At 36.4% G+C, this 22500-nt stretch overlaps 2 protein-coding genes across 3 annotated transcripts in view; one reads left to right on the forward strand and one right to left on the reverse strand.

Annotated features, from left to right (window-relative positions):
- Nucleotides 1-10524, reverse strand: part of LOC136845301 (uncharacterized) — a 567827-nt gene extending 557303 nt beyond the window's left edge. Inside the window, exon 1 of one of the 2 annotated variants that reach the window (XR_010855139.1) lies at nt 10272-10524. The gene's annotated coding sequence lies outside the window, so the exon portion shown is untranslated. The remainder of the gene's footprint in view (nt 1-10271) is intronic. The other variant, XM_067115499.1, reaches the window with a different exon arrangement.
- A 1319-nt stretch (nt 10525-11843) lies between these two features.
- LOC136844803 (uncharacterized) overlaps nt 11844-22500 on the forward strand; it is a 15034-nt gene continuing 4377 nt past the window's right edge. The window contains exons 1-3 of the mRNA XM_067114042.1: nt 11844-11957; nt 12831-12983; nt 18705-18843. Of these exons, the coding sequence (XP_066970143.1) occupies nt 11844-11957; nt 12831-12983; nt 18705-18843 (406 nt within the window). The remainder of the gene's footprint in view (nt 11958-12830; nt 12984-18704; nt 18844-22500) is intronic.

Below are 22500 nucleotides of genomic sequence, written 5' to 3' on the forward strand. Positions count from 1 at the left end.
AACCAATCAAATGACATACCAAATACCAAATACACAAGCACACACACACACACACACACACAAGCAGTGACTCAAATCTCTTGATATGCTCATTTAATGTTTTCTATAAATAGTTGTTGTTCTTCTTCTTCCTGGGAATTTGTTTCTTATTTTAGGTGCTGACAGACTGGATAAAGTTTGAAAGGTTGATAAAGCACAAGAATTTACGAGAGAGAGAGAGAGAGAGATAGAGAGAGAGAGAGAGAGAGAATACTACCTAGTAGTCTAACCAAGTAAATATTTCATTGCTTAGGTCAACAGAGAGAGAGAGAGAGAGAGAGAGAGAGAGAGAGAGAGAGAGAGAGAGAGAGGAGACAATGTTAGTAGGGAGAGATGTATACGAATGCATACATTCCTACAGGAAGAGTATGGGTCACATACATACATACACCCAATTACTCTTGCTTTGTTTCCAATATGAAGTAGGTATTTGGTATTAGATATGTGACACCATAGAACGAATTATTCAGGTGTTGCGTACTTTGATTTGAAAGTAAGGCTATTAATTGCGGGATGATATTCTAATGCTGTGTGGCATTACAGCTACTTCTCTCTCTCTCTCTCTCTCTCTCTCTCTCTCTCTCTCTCTCTCTCTCTCTCTCTCTCTCTCTCTCTCTCTCTCTCTCTCTCTCTTAGTTTTATCAGATGCCCTGTGCTATCTTGAGTTTATTAGATCTAAAATAAAAAAAATTCTCATTGTACTAAGATAGCACAGGGAATCTGATAAGACTAAGAGAGAGAGAGAGAGAGAGAGAAGAGAGAGAGAGAGAGAGAGGTGTAATGCCACGCAGCATTAGGATATCATCCCGCAATCTAATAGCCTTACTTTCAAATCAAAGTACGCAACACCTGAATAATTCATTCTTTGGTGTCACATATCTAATATCAAATACCTACTTCATATTGGAAACAAAGCAAGAGCAATTATGTGTATGTATGCATGTGTAGGCATGTGTGCGTTTGTATCCATCATCTCTCTCGTCTAATAACAGTCTCTCTCTCTCTCTCTCTCTCTCTCTCTCTCTCTCTCTCTCTCTCTCTCTCTCTCTCTCTCTCTCTCTGAATGTGTTGACCTAAGCAATGGATCATTTACTTGGTAAGACATGCATTTAAACAGTCACATACATACACACAAACACACACACACTCTCTCTCTCTCTCTCTCTCTCTCTCTCTCTCTCTCTCTCTCTCTCTCTCTCTCTCTTACGGAGCCTTTGAGAAAAGGGAGCACTTATGCGACTTCTCATTAAGTCAAAGAAGGGAGTAACTCGACACCACACGTGATATTACGACCCCGGGTCCCCCGGGAAGCGAGCCGGAGCCGGTCCAAGCCGGAGCCGGAGTCGAGCCGAGCCGTTTAAACCGGAAATGAGGAGACGGCCATGCGAGGAACGAGACGGAAGCTTAATTATTCACTCTAATTAATGCTATATTCATTTCCATTAGCCCGCGGTTAATGCCCCGCCCGTGGGATTACTGTTGCTAGACATGTCAAGTGTCAAATTTTAATAGTTCGTCTCTATTTAAAACGGCACATTACAGCTTTATTATTACTTTGACCTGATGTGACCCGGGATAAAACTCGGTACCACACACACAGGAAATGCTTTGTAAGTCTTTTCCTAGAGTTAATGAGATACTGTGAATAAAATGTCAAAAGGCAGATATTTAAGAAGCTAAGTCTCTTGCTCCACAAATACCATGGTTATTATGGTATAAAAAATAATATGAACTATTCTCTATATATCTATTTATATGTATATAAAATCTATATATATAGCCTACATATGTATATAAAAATATATATGTACATATGTATATAAATATATATGTGTATATATATATATATATATATATATATATATATATATATATATATATATATATATATATATATATATATCTTTAAGCGTATTGTTTTCTCTCCCTAAGTTTAATGATGAAAAGTAACCTATTTTGCTAGCCTACTGCTGTACCAACATTTCCCCATAAAGAAATTCACAAGCGCACACATTTAATTCACCTGATGGAATTACAAGAAATCCAATTGATCACATACTTATACAACATAAATTCATAGGTTCATTGATGGATGTACGTAGTTCCCGAGGAGCTGATTGTGATTCACACCATAACTTAGTGACTGCCAGAATCAAGATCAAGTGGAATTTGAAAGGAGCAGTAGGAATGAAATAAGAGGAAAATTTGACACAGATAAGCTCAAAGATGAGACATGTAGGATGGAATACCAAATAGAAATTAGAAACAGATATGATGTTTTACAACAGTCTGCTAAATGAAGATGAAGAAATAGGACTCCAGAAAAATGTGGAGACATAGAACAAATTGTTAAAGAAGCAGCTGAAGAAACCATCGGGTACATGGAGAGCACACGCAACGAACACTGGTTTGACGATGACTGCAGAAGAATGGCGGATGGAACGAAACAAACAAGAATAGAATTCTTGCTGAACAGGAATAATCAGGCACTAGAAGAGAACTTCATGGAGAAAAGAAGGGCAGCAACGGGAATAAACAGAAGAAAGAAGAGATATGCATTAAATAAGGAACTGGACGACATGGACAGAAACATGAGAAATGGTACGATAAGAGAAGGCTATAGGGGTATCCGGAAAATAAAGAATGGATACCAATCAAGAAGCAGAATAGTGAAAGATGCCAATGGAAGTATTACGGTACAGGAGGATATAGTACTGGAGATATGGAAGAACTATTTCTGTGAGCTGTTAAAATAGAGATGGCCCAGTAAATCCTATTGAAGGGAGACATATGTATGCACCAGACTTGAGAGTGGAGGAACCAGCACTGATAGATGTGAAGAATGCAATCAATAGTCTGAAGAATAATAAGGCACCTGGTTTAGATAACATACCAGCAGAGCTCCTGAAGAATATTGGCAAAATGTTACACTCAGATATCTTTGAGCTTCTAATAATGATCTGGAGAACAGATGAGAAGCCAACAACATGGGAAACGGACAACATTATCCCGGTACATATAAAGAGATAAGTCAGACTGTGCTAATTAAAGAGGGATTACTCTTCTGCCAACCTGCTATAAGGTACTAGCCAAAATTATAAAAGACAAATTATAAAATTATAAAAGATAAATTAGCACCCTACATAGAGACAGCATTGGGCGATTACCAATGTGGATTCAGGAAAGGAAGATCAACAATTGACCAGATTTTTACTATTAGACAAATAATGGAAAAACACTGGGAGTATAATAGAGATATGTGGCAGGTTTTCATAGACTTTAAACAAGCGTACGACAGCATCCACAGACCATCAATGTGGAATGTTATGAAGAATTCGGTTTACCAGAAGAGCTTATAAACTTGCTAAAGTATGCTACAGGAGTAGTAAGAGTTGTGTCCAGATGGGAAGGAAAAAGACAATGTTTTGAAATTAAAACAGGTTCGAGTCAGGGATGCCGTCTTTCTCCAATGTTGTTTAATCTAATTTTAGAGAAAATAATGCGGACTATCGAGGAAGGTGAGGGTGGGTCATCTTGGGAGATACAAGTGCCAAAGTCCTTGCATTTGCAGATGATGTTGATTTCTTAGGTACAGATCTACAAAATATAGAACATTTGTATACAGCATTCAAAGAAACTGCTGCCAGAGTGGGACTAGAGATCAGCGGAAGTAAAACCAAAATGATGAGATTGTCAAGGAACAACCAACAACAACAGCAACAACAAAATATGGGATATTGAGAGCGTGTGGGAATCTAAATAGGCTATCTAGAAATATGTTAACATCCAGAAATGAGATGGAGAGAGAAGCTCTGGCTAGAGTTACATCAGGGAACAGATGCTTTTTCAGTCCACATCTATTAAAGAGCAGAAACATCACAAGGTCTAACAAATTAAGAATTTACAACATCATTATCAGGCCAGTAGTACTATATGGTTGTGAGACCTGGACACTGACTAAACGTCAAGAACAAAGACTACTGGTTTTTGAAAATAACATTTTGCGAAGAATAACGGGTCCCATTTACGATATAAATGAAGGTGTTTGGAGAAGAAGGCACAACAGTGAAATGAGAGATTTAACCAGACAACAGCTAATAACTGGCTATATAAGATAGCAGAGGATGCGTTGGGCTGGACATGTGGTCAGAGTGGATGAGGGCAGAATGCCTAATGGTTATGGAAGGATCAGTGGAAAGGAGAAGACCGGTGGGGAGACCGAGGATGAGATGGAAAGATAATGTGTTTAGAGATCTAAGAGAATTGGGAGCGGAGGTTCCGGAGAATAACTGGAGAGATACAGCTCTCAACAGAGGAACGTGGAGAGGTCTGGTGCACGCAGCCATGGGCCACCAAGAGGCCCGAGAGCCACCGGAGTAGAGAGAGTAGAACTGCTGTACCTTAAATTATTACAGAGGTAATGCTGCCTGTAACTAGTTACCAGAGTTACTCAACCTTTCCCAATACAGATGTACAGATATATCTATAAGAATCCCAGCCTGGAAACGAATATTTTTCAAGTTTTACCTAAAACTCCCCCCACCCTCTCTCTAGTCAAAAGGCCGAATAAGGAAACGAACACTTCCAGTTTTCCTAAAAACTGTTTTTCCCTTCAGATCAAAAGGTACCAGCCAAATAAGGAAACAAATATAACTTAAAAATTTTCCGTAAAACTGTTTTTACCTTTTAAGATCGAAAGGCAAGAGCCAAATAAGGAAACGAACACTTTCAATTTCAAGTTTTCCCATAAAACTGTTTTCACCCTCTCAGATCAAAAGGCAACAGCCGAATAAGGACTCTTGAAAAAAAGGGTCTTTCAAATCCCCAACACGTGACGAAGGGAAAACTCTCTAAAGTCAAGAAGCATCAGAATCTGATCACCACAACTGGCTGTCGAAACAGAGCGCTCCCAGAAGGGAACACTCGACCTCCATTTGTTTGTGTGGGCCCAAAATCCTATAGGGAAAAAGGAAGACTGTGAATAAAGGAGACAGACTTGCGTCACTGGTTCTGTGTAACAATGGACCTCAGCAGTGACTCTCTCTCTCTCTCTCTCTCTCTCTCTCTCTCTCTCTCTCTCTCTCTCTCTCTCTCTCGATTACTTCAAAGGGAAAATCACAGTCTCTCTCTCTCTCTCTCTCTCTCTCTCTCTCTCTCTCTCTCTCTCTCTCTCTCTCTCTCTTGTGTTATTGTTCTAATTGGTTATTCTTATTTCTGCTGCTGCTGCTCCAGTTGTTATTGTTATTTGTTATCGCCTGCTTGAGGCAAATGCTCCCACTTAAAAGCTGAATAGAACAGGATTTAGGCCATAGGCCAAGAACTGGGTCATTCAACGCTAAAAGGGGGATTGACAGTAAAAAGGTTTGACAGGTGTAACAAGAAAACCTCGCAGTTGCACTATGAATCAATTCTTAGGAGAGGGTGGAAAGGATCAATTCTTAGGAGAGGGTGGAAAGGATCAATTCTTGGGAGAGGGTGGAAAGGAAGATGGAAGAATGAGAATATGAACGGAGGTACAGTAAAAGGAACGAAACGAGTTGCAGCCAGGGACTGAAGGGTCGCTGCAAAGAACTTTGCATGATGCCTTCTGACGGAACTACCCCCGCACGGGGGATTAATTAACACTGCTGGCTTTTTTGCTTTGTTTTAAAAGATGAAAAAATAAAATAATTGTTGCTATTGGTCCATGGTTTCATGCAGATTTCCTCCATTGTTTTAAACTGAATATATCCCAAAAATTGAATGTTAAACTATTGAGAGTTATGAATGACATAATTCTCTCTCTCTCTCTCTCTCTCTCTCTCTCTCTCTCTCTCTCTCTCTCTCTCTCATAGGCTAAACATTTAACCGCTGAATCATGGATGAAACTTCTGAAAAATCACAAATCACAACTTTAGACGCTTCATAGTCAGGTTATTCAGTTTAAAGTGGAATGCTACCGCGGGAGTAGTACCTTCTCGAGAGTTGTGAACCCCTCGGGAAGGAAATATCCCTCTCACGAGGCCAAAGGTGACCACAAATTTTAGGTCAATCTATCTCCTGAGGCAGTACAAAGTGCAAGCTGGACATTGTAAGCAGGCCACCTCTGGCAGTGGGCTCTCTCTCTCTCTCTCTCTATTATCCCTTATTCATTTCGCAACGCACAGAATTACAAAGAGCCTAAAGATCAGATAAGATGTACTGTACCACAGGAAGAGGAATGCCAGGAAAGGGTTAGGTTAGGTTAGGCTAGGCTAGGTTAGGTTAGGTTAAGGCTAGATTAGGTTAGGTTTGAACTGAGGCGCATGCACGTATTTTCCATGTACTTCAGACATACACATGGCTTCACGAAATGCCAAAACTGTTGCTCTCTGTATCCAGCCAATCAATTAAATGACATACCAAATAACAAGCATACACACACAAACACACACACACAAAAAAAAGCAGTAACTCAAATCTCTTGACATACTCATTCAATGTTTCAAAGCTCACTGTCCTTTGAAATAGGATACCTCCAGCATTCCATCAGATGAATTCAGGATTATTCCTATTTGTTCTACGAAGTTTATCAATTTTATAACGATATCTCGTTTGGTGTGTCATATTAGTATGCTGCTATTACAAAAAAAGGACTGCTTATACAAAATTCTATCAAATATGGAGCTTTTATCCAAAAATTTTAACTCACCAAATAAATTATTTGTTTTTCTTTCAGGATTCTCTTCATAATCTCTGAAACATCTGTTTCGTTTATAAGAACCTTTAGGTAACTGTATATATGCATTCATAAATACATAGGCTACATACACAGACATACATAATAACGAGTATAATCTACAAAATGTGGACTATTTAATTTGTGAAGGTAGACACGGACATGTAAATTTGAATGGTTGTAGCCTATATGGATGTAGTTAAACACCTGCGTACGTTAATGCAATAACAATCTCTCTCTCTCTCTCTCTCTCGAGAGAGAGAGAGAGAGAGAGAGAGAGAGAGAGAGAGAGAGAGAGAGAGAGAGAGAGAGAGAGAGAGAGAGAGAGAGAGAGAGAGAGAGACGTTAGTGCAATAACAATCTCTCTCGAGAGAGAGAGAGAAAGAGAGAGAGAGAGAGAGGAAGAGAGAGAGAAAGAGAGATAATGCTTTCGGACTGAAATTGTTCCATTAATGCTAAAATATCTTTCAGGCCGAAGCCATATCGCCTATTAAAAAATTTTATCGACAGGTAACGATATTTTGAATATTTAGAACATAATGCATACGGACTACACAAATTGTTCCATTAATATATAAATACGGTTTCATATATATAAAGCCATATACCTATTAAAGATATTATTACCGAACACCTAACCTATTTGAATATATAAATATACACACACATAACATATAACACACATATATAATATATAACACACACACACACACACATATATATATATATATATATATATATATATATATATATATATATATATATATATATGTCATAAGTATAGATTTGCAATGGGAGGAGGGTGCGTGACGGACATACGTGTGCTCCCATCTGCAGGCATGAATGTAAATAACTCTCTCTCTCTCTCTCTCACCTTATACCTGGAATTAACTACGTACTCTGGCATGGATGTACTTTACTGGGATCTAGAGAGAGAGAGAGAGAGAGAGAGTGGAGAATCTATAATGAATTTCCCAAATGATAGCAAACATTTCGATAGAGCAATGATAACTCCTTGCATCTCGTAGTTTCGACTGATAATAGTCTACTAGCAACCAAGTAGCTACCACTAGGCAGAGAGAGAGAGAGAGAGAGAGAGAGAGAGAGAGAGAGAGAGAGAGAGAGAGAGAGAGAGAGAGAGAAGGTTGCGTGTTACAACGTAAACGAAGGGTCTACAATATATCTAGTGAGAAAATGAACCGGAAAATTGAAGGCTTTGTATAACTAAGGCTTACGTTACTTTCACTCTTAGGCCTATTTTGGTTTGAAGCCCTACATGGCCTTTCTAAGCCAGAGCCAGATTTAGTCTATAATGAGTGTGAGACTATTTTCCGTTCAAACTGATTACAAACCAAACTGCTGTTTAGTGTTACAAAGTTACAAGACTTACAAATAGGCCTAAGGATCAACTTTAGTGATGCCCTAGTTTTCAGGGACACGCTTGTTTATATCTTTTACATAACTAAAAAATTCTTTAAAAGAAGTTTTTTATCAAAATAAGTGTAAGACTATTTTACGTTCAAATTAATTTTACTATTAAATACCAAACTACTACTGTTACAAAGCTACTACGCATACAAATATGCCTACTATTCAATCTTATTGATGTCATATAGTTTCCAGAGTGACACGATCGTTTTACATAGACTAAAAAATTCTGAATAAAGACATATAAACAAAAAGAAGCCTAGGTCAAGTTAATGTTAACTAAGGCAGAGGTAATTGGTTTCATATACTCAATTTATACAGTAATTACGTTACCAATATAAAAAATACATATTTCCTTTGGCCACGCTCACTTGAGGTGCTGCGTAGGCCTAGATATATTAAGTGCAACTTACAAAATATAGCCGTATACGCCATATCATATGTAATAATTTAAGTATCATTTTGTTTTTTATGGCAAAACCTGTTTCCTCCACATCAATTGGTACTCTTAAACAAGAGAAACTTATATTATAGAATCTGGGACGAAAACATACCGAATACTCAACACAGAGAGAGAGAGAGAGAGAGAGAGAGAGAGAGAGAGAGAGAGAGAGAGAGAGAGAGAGTACAGTATGCTAACCATTTCGTACTGTTGATCAAACTCAAGAGAAAACACCGTAACAGACACATCGTTACCAAAACGCCCCATACTTTGGGCGATACTGATTTGTACAGAAGACTCAAAGATTTAAGAGAATCACCATAATAAAACGGATGAAGTGCGTACAATAAACAAGTGACACAAAAAACTGAAGAGAGAGAGAGAGAGAGAGAGAGAGAGAGAGAGAGAGAGAGAGAGAGAGAGAGAGAGAGGTTCAAAACCCAGAAAATCCACTTTCATCTCTCTGAGCCTCTGTTGACAAAAACAACCAAAGGCGATTGTCAGTGGAATTCACATAACCTTTAGTAAATAGAATGATTTACGGTGGGCCTTATGTATTCAGTTTTAATAAATTGGATCATGCAAATGCTACCTGAACTTCAATCTACCTGAACTTTTTGTTACAGTTCACTTTATATCGCATACAGCCTTAAACTACAGCAAAACAATATATTTAATGTAGAAATGTTTCACAATAATGTCAACATTCAATATATTTATATATAACATTGATTGACTGAATATAAAATTTAGGCCAAAGGCCAAACACTGGGACCAATGAGGTCATTAAACGCTGAAACGGAAATTGACAGTAAAAATTTGAAAGGCGTAACGGGAGGACAACCTCCCAGTTCCACCATGAATCTGTTGTTAGGAAAGGGTGAAAAGTAAGATGGAAGAAAGAGAATATGAAAGGAGGTACAGTAAAAGGAAATATTTACATATAAATATGCAATGTACAGTACATCCTTTTACTTAATCATTCTGTGTGTAACAGTGTTAATCTACTAATAACGAACTCCACTTTTATACTTGCCGTCGTTCAATCAAAATTTAAGTAGCCTATCCAGATACCTTGTTTAGAGTCCCAATTACACTTAGGTCAGATTAAGATGCTTCACTCTTATCATCAGAGTGAAATCACACCTATGATTTACAGCTCCTTACGTCGGGTTATGCGGGGGTTTGGGGGTGGTTATGTGGCGTCATTATGGCCTAGGTTAGGGTAATCTGGAAAGGTTACGGTAGGTTAGGTTAGGGCACGTCCCAGTAGTATTTCACTAGCTTGTCTCACCCTTTCAAAAACCCTGGTTTCCGAAGGAAGTTTACATCAAATTCATTGAAATTGAACAGGAAACCTACATTTCACAATCACGCTGCATCATAAGTTATAAAGTCACATTTCCACTCTATTGTTGTTAAAATGCAATGTTTAAACCTCCTTTACCGTAGCCTACTTAAGCTGAAAATATTAATGGCCCATTCCGCTCATAACTTCTTTAGTTTTGATTCGCAAAAAATGAATGACCGGTGGCCTACGCGTAGTAGTTGATAAACGTGGCTCAAAATAATAGTATACCAGTTGATAAACGTGGCTCAAAATAATACGATATCCCAAAATAATATGAATGCTGGTATTATTATAAAAATAATGAGGATACTTACGTCGTCCTCAGGCTTGACATCCACGAGCTTAAGCCATGGCCTAGGCAGCAGTAACACTGTACTTGCAATAGTAATAGTGGTTTTTTTTGAGGTCACAAAAGCTCAGATAACTATCACGTTGTAATCTGCTTTTGTTTGCCATAGATGGGTTCAGAAATAGGGCAATGAAGACAAGATTTACATACGATACACATCAACAACCTACACCACAAACAAACACAACGATTGACTAAGCAGGGAAGGACAGCGTACCAACACCATTTGATTCACAAGAATAACAAAACCTCTTATTACAATAAACCAGGTATTCCATATTTTTAAAAATTATCTACAGAACAAATTAGATGGCACCATCAAGTAGGAAGTAATCAAAAAATCGATATAATACCAATAAGATAATATTGATAAATCCACCGATGTTGGTACTCCTGTTCATCAACACTGATTTATATCTCCAAACGCCTATGCTTAACCGTTTGGGTGAAAGTCGCGCTGATTAACATATTACTTTAACCTTTATCACTCTGAATCGGTCCTTTTTTTTCAAACTTTCTGTCTTAAAATCCAATTAGATTTTGTTCTTTGATATGAATTTTTGATCTATCTGATATGCCAGAACTTGTAATGTCCATATATATACCAAATAAAAACTTAAGGTTTGCTCAGTGTTATAGGATAAAAAGGACATTTTATGGCTCCTAAGAAGGGGTATTCGTTTATTTTCAACTGTCGCTAAAATCCTCATTTATCTATATGTAAGAGAGAGGGATTCATTTATTTAAACTGTCACTAAAATCCACATTTACATTTATTTTTCAGGCAGGTATGAAGATTGGAGCTGCATCGTTTTTATAAATAATGCACAATTGATTTCCTTTCTTCAGCAACAAAAGTGACAGGTTCCCTCATATATAAACAGGATAGCCTAATCTACATTAAATCAGAAAAAGCAAGTTTGACGATTGATAAACATTGGAAAAATCAGCGGAGGAGAGAAAACAAGCTATGTCGAAGAGAAGGAAATCTGTCGTGAAGAGAAACGCAGCAGGAGAGTGAGACTGGATCAGACATTCGAGTTTAGACCGATAGTACCAACTGTGAGAAAATGTACGAATTACATCGCATTTTCCTTTTCTGTGGAGTATTTGGTAAGTACTGAATAACGACCACTCTCTCTCTCTCTCTCTCTCTCTCTCTCTCTCTCTCTCTCTCTCTCTCTCTCTCTCAGCTGTGTTACTGACTCGTATTTCTTATTGCTTTTGTTCTTACGTTTTATAATGGAAACTTCCATCAAGGCATGTAGTTAGATAGATAGATAGACGGAGAAATATGTCTGTACAAACATCTGTTTGATGCATAGCTAATTGCACTAACGTTTATTAGCATGTAGGTAAATATTCATTGATAATTTAGTTTACCTGGCGTCAAATTAAAGTGTAATTTAGTCAAGTCTTCTTCAGTATAGCACAGCAAAACAGCAACGTCTATGCCTATCTATGCCATCTGGGAAATTTTTAACTAACAACTCTACCAACAGCACTGCTTGCTCCTCCCGAGGTGGCTGGAGTGAGGATGACCTCTCCAAGCGGTAGCAAATACGTCCTAGAGGGAAGCAACGTGACCCTGACCTGTGAATTTGACCTTGAGGGAGACGAACTGTATTCTCTTCCTCTGGTGGCGGGATGGGTCTGTGTTGATGAGATATACTGCACACCAAGGTAAGATTATTTAAAATTTGGAAAGCATTATGCAGGTGTACACTGATGACAGATTAAACTGTATGCACGAACCTATGACCACAGGGATTGAAATCCATTGTTTTACACACACACACACACACACACACACACACACACATATGTGTAGGCATAATGCACTGAAGTCTGAAAGGATTATCCATCTATATGTATAATTTAACAAAGGAAACTGATTAGAATATGTACTTATGAGTAATTATTGATATTTTGCAACATAAAGACAAGTAAAGAGATCTCTGTAGCTATTACAAAACATAAACAAGTAAAAAATGCGCCGAAGTATCTTCGGCACAATCGAGTTTTCTGTACAGCGTATAATGCTGTATGAGCCGCGGCCCATGAAACTTTCAGATATGGCCCAGTGATGGCCTGTCCTATAGCGTTGCCAGACGCACAACCATGGCTAACTTTAACCATAAAGAAAATAAAAACTTCTGAGGCTAGAGGGCTGCAATTTGGTACGTTTGATGATTGGAGGGTGGCTTATCAACATACCAATTTGCAGCCTTCTAGCCCCAGTAGTTTTTAAGATCTGAGGGCGGACAAAAAAGTGCGGACGGATAGGCAAATAGCCTTCTCAGTAGTTTTCTTTTACAGATAATTAAAACATGTGAAACATTTCGTTTAGTACCATTGTGCAGACCAGTCGCCTTAAAATATTATTTAAAAAGTCCTTAAATATTTAGTCGAGAACATTAATATTAGCTACCAATTTTATCAGGTCACCTAGAGGTACTAATAACGCCCAGTCTCCTAGGAAAATAAGAAGGAAAAATAAATAATTCGAATTTCTATATTCCAGCAGAGTTACATCAGCCTAGTCAAGCCGGCGAACTCCAGCGGCTCCGGTAAGGAGGAGAGAGCAGCCGAGGATATTGTGGTTTTCGATCCCATTAGCAACATAACTACTAGACCACTAGCCTGGTTCCCAGTCGATGGCGTTCACGCTACCCTGGTATGTTTAATGTGATGGCATAAGGCAGTTTTAAATGTGTATTTACGCGGACGTGATTCTTCTTCATTCATCTGATTGTGAATAATTTTAGTCAAATCCTGTCCAAGGTATAGTCTACTCTAGGTCCTTTGGCAATCTTGGAGATTTTCAGCCTTTTTAATAGGGAATGTTTGTTTGCTTCATTTGCTTGGAAAAATAAGTCTTTCTGGGAAGTTTAGGTCATGAAGGTTTAGTTTCATTTGTTTTTTTATAAAAAGGTCTTGTTTAGTAAGTTTGGTTTATAAAGGTTTGTTTAAAATCATGTTCACTGTACTGGCTATGCACAAGTCGTTTTCCTGAAGCCTAGTCTGTCTACATTATCTTTCGAGTAATATCTTAACCATTACTCTCATTGTTGTTTCACGGTTAGACTAATATCTCTTTATCTTTCTCCATATCAACTTCGTCATATTTTTTTACGCAAATTATATATAAATGAATCACTTTCAATTCGCATAATTGATAAGTTGATTATGATGACAAATGAATAGAATATATTTTGCTTTTAGCTAACGTATACTCTATTGACGCATGGGTGTATATGTGCGTGTGTGTGTATGCGCTGTATGTCTAGGCTTACTTTTTTTTAACTCGAATCTTCTTAACCTGTACCTCTGAATGGTTTCGCAGACGGTCAGTTGCCCATTTACGTAGAAGAACAAGAAAACTTCAAAGAGAGAGAGAGAAAGAGAGAGAGAGATAGTTGAATTAGAACAGTTGTTTGTTCCAAGCAACCATCTTGAAAGTTCTTAGTGTAATAAAAATTCTAAGCTGGAAAACTAAAAATTCTAGAGCTGAGAAAGAGAGAGAGAGAGAGAGAGAGAGAGAGAGAGAGAGTTGACCTAGAACAGTTGTTTGTTCCAAGCAACCATCTTGAAAGTTCTGAGTGTAAAAGAAATTCTAAGCTGGAAAACTGAGAGAGAGAGAGAGAGAGAGAGAGAGAGAGAGAGAGAGAGAGAGAGAGAGAGTTTGACTAGAACGGGTGTTCCAAGTAACCATCTTGAAAGTTCTTAGTCTAATAAAACTCTAAGCAGGAAAACTTAGATCCATTTCACTTCCTGGACCAGTCGAGATGGAAGCATGAAAATGAAAAAGCCCATTACTGAAGGGGCTTCTTCTTTTACTTGCGAAGCTGATAAGAAAACAAGGAAAAAAACAGCTTTGCACATCAATCCCCCCGACCCAAGTCTTTAGTCTAGCTCTAGCCTTAAGTCTTGTGGCTTAGGCTAAACATTAGCTCGGACGTGAACCCTTCGGTCTTAAAAATGGACTGGAACACTTAACCCTTGGTCACCTTCCTGCTTCTCTGTTACGAATACAGAGCTTCTTCTTCTTCTTCTTCTTCTTCTTCTTCTTCTTCTTCTTCTTCTTCTTCTTCTTCTTATAAAGCTTCTTCCTGGGGATTTCTGCGTCTTGCTTGTATTTTCTGACTAATATCATTCCAGTTCACTTTGTAGGGTTCGCTCTCACTGCAGTGTCTTATTAAGCCTAAGTCAAAGTGCATGTATCTTTTAACTGTTTACAATTTAGTCATATTTTGAAGAAAAACATATATATATTGTTAATTTCCTTGCATCTTGTATGTGAGTTTTTTTTTTAACACTCGTTCATTTACCAATTGGTGCTTGGGTTCTGGAAGCCTAAAAATGAATATTTTCCGAAAAAAATTGGCTACAGAATCACAAAAATAATCGACCATCTAATCCCTAGCCTAACTAAGCTAACCTAAGCTAAATCAACCTAGGCCTATAAACTAATTTAGGCACTTAAACCAACCCAAGCCTTTTCTGTAACCTAGGCAATTTAACTAAACTAAACCCTTAAACTAATCCAGGTCCTTAAACTAACCCGGCCCTTTAAACTAACCTATGCCTTTTAAAAAAAACCAAGGCATTTAAACTAATCTAGATATTTAAGCTAAACCAGACCCGTCAACTAATCTAGGATTTTAAACAATGCTCATTTAAAATAACCTAAATCCTTAAACTAATATAGGTATTTGAACTAACCTAGACTTTTAAACTAACCTAGTCGTTTAAAATAACCTAAATCCTTAAACTAACCTTGGCATTTAAACTAACTTAGGCCTTTAAAGTTACCTAGGCCTTTAAACTATCTTAGGTCCTTAAAAAAAATAGCCATTTAAGCTAACCTAAAACCTTAAACTATTCTACAACTTTAAACTAACTTAGGCATTTAAACTAACCTAAATATTTAAATTAGCCCAGAACTTTCTACTAACCTAGGCCTTTAAACTAACCTAGATATTAAAACTAATAGGCCTATTTCGTCTTACTTATTCCATGTCTGAGAACAGACTTACATGCCCATTAAATTAGGATTATGTTGGCTCCCATGGTACAATTGCTTTTTGTTCCAAGAAGCAGAACCAATTTATTTTGAGTAAATCATATTTAACTTTTCAAATTAGCTCGTGGGGATCCAATTTCAATATCATGTTAATATTTCTAGAGAGGCACTCTTCCTATGTTACTGATCACTTTTCCATAACGGTTCATTACGAAAGATTATCAGAAATAGTTCTTATATTATTATTATTATTATTATTATTATTATTATTATTATTATTATTATTATTATTATTATTGTTGTTGTTGTTGTTGTTGTTCAAATCAGGGATACCACAAAAATCTGGGGGGAATTCCCCAGATTCTTAGACTTGATTTGCGAATTGTCCCCTAAAATTGTTTGATAATTTCCCTAATATTATATAGTCAGTCACACAGGATGCATATATTAAGACTGAAGTCAATTAAAACAAAAATACGAGTATATAAGACGAATAGTAATTACGAGGACACAAATACATAAGCAAATGAAAAAAATAAACACAAAAACAAATCTAGAAAACACACACACACACACATACAAGTGAGAACACAAACAATAAAAGTTCAGCTTATAAAAAGACGAAGGGTAGAGGAACGCACTGAATTCTTCTGTATTCTATATTCCACTTAGAATATACGATTCAAAAACTAATTAAAAACAGGAATACCAAGATATTTTCAAAATAAAGTTTAATAACTTAATTATTTTAGTCAGACTGATATAATTCTTGACAGGAGTCAGAAAAATTTTCACAAGAAAATAAAAACAATGTAGAGTTTTTACAGGGAAATATTGCTACATCGTATCTGAATGTTTGCCATAGAAAATTGCTTATTCAAGTGGGATTTTATATTTTATACTTCAGTGCTTGCATTTGTTGAAGAGTTCGGCACTCTACGGTAAAAAGCTATTCGCCACTGACACTCTCAACGGACACAAGGGATCAAGTATAAGCGGCACATGAATTCGGGATGGCAATAGAATAATATTATTAAAGTCAGAGTATTATTACTGTATTACAGAGCCTTCAAATATTCATATGAGTTTATTGGTGGAAAAAGGTTAAAATGCCCTTCCTCTCTCTTGGAAGGATATTGACTGGGAAGTAAAGAAAAGGCAGATAAAAACTTTTATTTTCAGCTCTGGAAATCTCTTACTGCTTTCTTGTCCTCGTATTCATATAATCTTACATTTTCTAAGAGGCGTGTCTGACACTTCCTTTGGGGTCAAATCCCACCATTATTTTCCTGCATTCCTTCTTAAGCTTATATCAATCGGGCCTGTGCTAGATTATACTGTCCATCTCCTCGATGTGTGTTGTAAATGACCCTTCTACACTTATACACAATCATTCCCACCTTATTCAAATTAGATATTGTGGTGTTTAAATGTCTAGTTTATTTAAAGGTTATTAGCAGTGCTCCTTCGGCCCCTAGCTGCAACCCCTTTCATTCCTTTTACTGTACTTCTGTTCATATTCTCTTTCTTCCATCTTACTTTCCTCATCCCTCTCCTAAAAATTACTGTTTCAGCATTATTTTCAGTGCTGAATGACCTCATAGGTCCCAGCGATTGACCTTTGGCCTAAGTTAATATTTCAATTCCAATTCCAGTTTTCAGATATAAGAAGAATCCTAACTGATAAAGGAAAACTCTGACTAAATCTTATATTCCAGTTCCAGTTTTCTGATATAAGAAGAATCCTAATTAACAAAGGAAAACTCTGACTAAATTCTGTATTCCAATTCCGATTCCATTTTTCAGATATAAGAACCCTAGTTTATAGAGAAAAACTCTGAATAAATCTTATATTCCAATTCCAGTTTTCAGGTGTAAGGAGAATCCTAATTTACAAAGGAAAATTCTGACCAAATTTTATATTCCAATTCAATTCCATCCAATTCCAATTCCAGTCTTCAGATATAAGATGAATCCTAAAACTGAAAACGGAAAAATCTGACTAAATTCCATATTCCAATTCCGGTGTTCAAATGTAAGAAGATCTAATTTACAGTTGAAGATTCTGACAACTATATATACACATACAGTACATATATATATATATATATATATATATATATATATATACATACACATATATATATATATATATATATATATATATATGTGTGTGTGTGTGTGTGTGCGTGTGTGTATGTATATATACACACACAAAAGAATTCAATATAGATTAAAAACAGCATCACATAAAACTTAAGGGAACATTCCTTCAGAAATGATAAATATCACCTAAACTTTACAAATGCCGCTGGAAAACCAATATGGCTTCAGACGTTTGGGAATGAGTCAGCACGACCTACCACTACCACCACTGTCCACTAATACTGCCACTATATTAGTCAAGCTTCTTCTGAGGTATCGCTGGTTTTTTCGCATTGCGTAAGACGCTCGCTAACTCCTTCTTCGTGTTACTGATCCACCTTGAAGGTCTTTCTTTTAGTTATTGTTTAGTTCTTTGTTTCGTCGAAGTTTTTACGGCAATTTTTACCTGTTGGGTTCTCAGGTAGGTAGGGGTAAGGCACCGTAAGTTCCATTGCTTATGTGTATGTATATATATATATATATATATATATATATATATATATATATATATATATATATATATATATATATATATATACATATATACATATATATATATATATATATATTTATATATATATATAATAATATATATGAATGAATTTTATCACATCACCGTGATTCATATACAAGCAATAAACTACAAACGTCCTTTAATATCCAATTCACTCTACCTCGGGAACAATATATTTTCATATATGTTACCCGAAGGGAATTTTTAGTTGATAATAAGTTCGTCGTCTCGTGGGCTCGAACCACGGAAGGCAAGAACTCAGGACTACAGTGACGAATTTTAACCACACGGCCAACAAGTGAGGTATATAATATATATATATATATATATATATATATATATATATATATATATATATATATATATATATATATATATATATATATATACATATACATAGTATATACATATATATATATATATATATATATATATATATATATATATATATATATATATATATATATATATATATATATACACATACATAGAATGGTTTCATCCACGATCCAGCATAAATAGAATATAGGTGTACAACGACAGAGGCACTACGAAGGATTTAAATGAGAACCAACACAAAACCATTCCTAGTTATGTTACAAAATGTATATACTGGAACATTTTTATTTTCTCGTGTGTGTCTTCCCTGGCCCCTAAACCCCCTCATATCTAAGCATCACTTTTAAATTCCCCCTTTTCCTTTATGTTTTCAGTGCTCCAAGGGATGGGGCGAGGAACTCTGTCTCCTGGAGGTTAACCCTTCTGCAGGAGGGATCTACACTTGCGAAGTGACGACGGAGGCGCCGCCCACCTTCCTCACAGCCAACGCCTCCGTCTCTCTCCACGTCGTGGGTGGGTCGTTTATATAAGAATCTTTTTCTTCCTTCTTCTTCCTTCTTGTTCTTCTTGTTCTTCTTCTTCTTTCTGCTTCTTCTTCTTCTTCTTACTGATTCTTCTTCCTCTTGTCTTTTTTCCACTTCTTCTTCCCTTTCTTCTTCTTCTTCTTCTTCTTCTGCTAATTCGGCTTCTCCTCCTCCTTCTTCTTCTTTCTGGTTTTCCTTCCTCTTCTTCTTTTTCTTCCTCTTGTCTTTTTTCCTCTTCTTCTTTTCTTCTTTTCCTTCTTCTTCTTCTCTCTAGTTTTCCTTCTTCTTCTACTCCTTCTTCTTGTCTTTTTCCTCTTCTTCTTTTCCTTCTTCTTCTTGTCTTTTTTGTGGCCGTTCTTCTTCTTCTTCTTCGCCTCCTCCTCCTTCTTCTTCTTCTCTTTCTTCTTCTTCTTCTTGTCTTTTTTCCTCTTCTTCCTCCCCTTCTTCTTCTTCTTCATGTCTTTTTTCTGGCTGTCTTCTTCTTCTCCTCCTCCTCCGCCTGCTTCTTCTTCTCTTTCCTCTTCTCCTTCTTCTTCTTCTTCTTCTTCTTGTCTTTTTCCTCTTCTTCTTCTTCCTGTTTGACTCTTTCAAGAATCCGCGCTTGTATAAGGCATGCTTAAAAACTATCTCTATTGATCTTGTTCTCATTCTTCTTGCTTTAATTTACTTCTTCTTCGTCTCCTTCTTCTTCTCCTTTTTGGTTCTTGCAAGAACCCGGAGCTTGTATAAGGCTTACTTAAAAACAGTCTCTATTGATCTTCTTCTTCTTCTTCTTCTTCTTCTTCTTCTTCTTATTATTATTATTATTATTATTATTATTATTATTATTATTATTATTATTATTATTATTATTATTGGTTCTTGCAAGAACCCGGAGCTTGCATAAGGCTTCCTGGAAAACAATTTGTATTGATCTTCTTCTTCTCTGGATCTTGCAAGAACCCTGAGTTTTATAAGGTATATTTAAAAACAATTTGTATTGACTTTTCAGTGCTGGGTTACATATGAGACTGCTGGATGGTTTCAAGAAGAATTTAATTGTTTTAGACCACTTTTGAGATTTAAAAGGTTGTTTTATATTATAAAAATCCTTCCTCTAATGAGGACTTTTAATGGGAAAAACATTTAAATTCATTACACTGTAGTTTTAATAATTAGTGTGGCATGTGTGGCTCGTCCGCTATATTTGTTTATAACTTCAAAAGCTACAAAATTTATGTGAAAAATTAATTAAGCCTTAATGATGTTAGCTTTTGAACTCTCTCTCTCTCTCTCTCTCTCTCTCTCTCTCTCTCTCTCTCGCCATAAGTTCTACTTCTTTTTTATAGGTTCATCTGTTTATTTATCCAAATGCCTATCTTCTTATCTATAACTCGTTGTCTTCTATCTTAACTTTGACACAGATCAAAGCATTACATTAAAACCACAAAACTTTAAACGGGCCTTCAGTGCTATCTTTAAGCCTTCAAAACTGACTCTGTTTCATTTCTCCTTCATAATAAAACAACCTTTTACCATCTTTCATCAAATCAGTCATATTTTGAAAAGTATCCTCAATATCCTCGTGATCTCGAAAATCCTATGCCCTATGTATAGTCATTCTCATTTGCCACCAAGTGATTACATTACATCACATTACATTACATTACATTATATTGAAAGAACAAACTGTTATTCATAATCTTGAACCCTTTTAGAACCAAAAAATGTAGACAGGTCTTCAAAATCCCTTTAGTCACTTTTGAGAACTAAACCCCTTAGTTCACTGGGTGTCAGCAACGAAGTTCTAATAGATGCTGACGTCAGTTGTCAGAACTGTGGCTATTTAAAAACGACCTCCAAGGTAGATCTGAGCCAGGCAATTAACTTTCAGGAAAGGTAAGTTTTCTTGCGTTTTGCAGCCAATTTGCCTCGCTGTCGAACTTCTCAGTTCCAGAGGTCCTTTATTCCTCACACCGTTGGACTGTGGAACAGTCTCCCTGAGGATGTCGTGCAATTGGAACCTCAAAAGTTCTAAGCAACTCTACTTGTATTTTATAAGTTACTTACGTTTATATATATTTATTTATCCATTCGTTCATTTATTTTTCCTTTTCTGGTAGTTGATCTCTTTTCTCTGTATTTCCAGTGACCTGTTACTTCCTTAAATGAACACCATAATATTCTTCGGAAGCTTGAATTTCAAGTAAGTGGCCTCTGTGGTGGGCTTGTTCCATATTACTAGGGTTCATCTTCTGAATAATAATAATAATAATAATAATAATAATAATAATAATAATAATAATAATAATAAGAACAGACAAAGATCCTCTGGGACTATGGTATCAGAACAGATAGGGTGATACGTGCCAATGGACCATACGTGACGTTGATTGACAAAATCACGAAGAAAGTGTCACTCATTGATGTCGCAGTACCATGGGACACCAGAGTAGATAAGAAAGAAAGAGAAAAAACTGATAAGTATCAAGACCTGAAAATAGAAATAAGAACGATATGGGATATACCAGAGGAAATTGTACCCATAATCATAAGAACACTAGGCACGATCCCAAGATCCCTGAAAAGGAACCTGGAAAAACTAGATGCCGAAGTAGCTCCAGGACTCATGCAGAAAAGTGTGCTATTAGAAACAGCGCACATAGTGAGAAAAGCGATGGACTCCTAAGAAGGCAGGATGCAACCCGGAACCCCACACTATAAAAACCACCCAGTCGAATAGGCTAACTGAGATAGGCACAAAATATAATAATAATAATTAATAAAAACATCTGAAGGCATTTAGACGGTTGGCTATACAAGTAATTAGAAGTGATGTCCTCGTTGGAAATCTGGCTAAGAAAAAGCCTCTTAAGGTATTTAGGCCACAGTTTGAAATCCGGTTAAAGGTCTTTGCTACTAATCTTATCATAACAGCTTCATCTAATAACAGCTTAACTGAACCTTTACAGGAACGAAGGTCTTCTCAAATCCCCGAAATCATATGGGCTAATCTGACCTAAGCCTCACTGATTGCTGAAGTCTATCTCCTAAGGTCATTACTCTCTGAGATGTATATAGATTTTTTTAAAGTATAGTAAACACCGCAGAAATATTTTAGCCTGATGAAGATCAAATCCTAATTAAGAGGTGAACTCTTTGGAATTTAAAAGCACAAAACTTACGATTTCCTTTCTTATTATTATTATTATTATTATTATTATTATTATTATTATTATTATTATTATTATTATTATTATTCAGAAGATGAAAATCATTCATTCATATGGAACAAGCCCATAGAGGCCATTGACTTGAGTTTCAAGCTTCCAAAGAATATGGTGTTCATTCTAAAGAACTGACAGAAGGTAGTGGGAAATACAGAGAGAGGAGAGCAGTTATCAGAAAAAACAGATAAATTAAGAAATTAATCTGGATCTAAAGGGTTTCTCAGAAAACACGCTCAGGTGTTTACTTAGGAACTCAACTGGTGCCTCTGATTATCCAGGACCTGCTACTGTTTGTTCTAGACCAAAGACTTTGATGGATAGGCAGGCTTGTATTTGTAGAGTCTTCAGCATTGCAGAGGTATGAGTGTTATTTCGGGAAAATGAACTGCATTAACACTTCCAGTTTACACAGGTTTTGTGGAATTGTAGCCGAGGCC

Source organism: Macrobrachium rosenbergii, chromosome 13 (genome assembly GCF_040412425.1).
Source record: "Macrobrachium rosenbergii isolate ZJJX-2024 chromosome 13, ASM4041242v1, whole genome shotgun sequence".
In the NCBI taxonomy this organism is placed as follows: Eukaryota; Metazoa; Arthropoda; class Malacostraca; order Decapoda; family Palaemonidae; genus Macrobrachium; species Macrobrachium rosenbergii.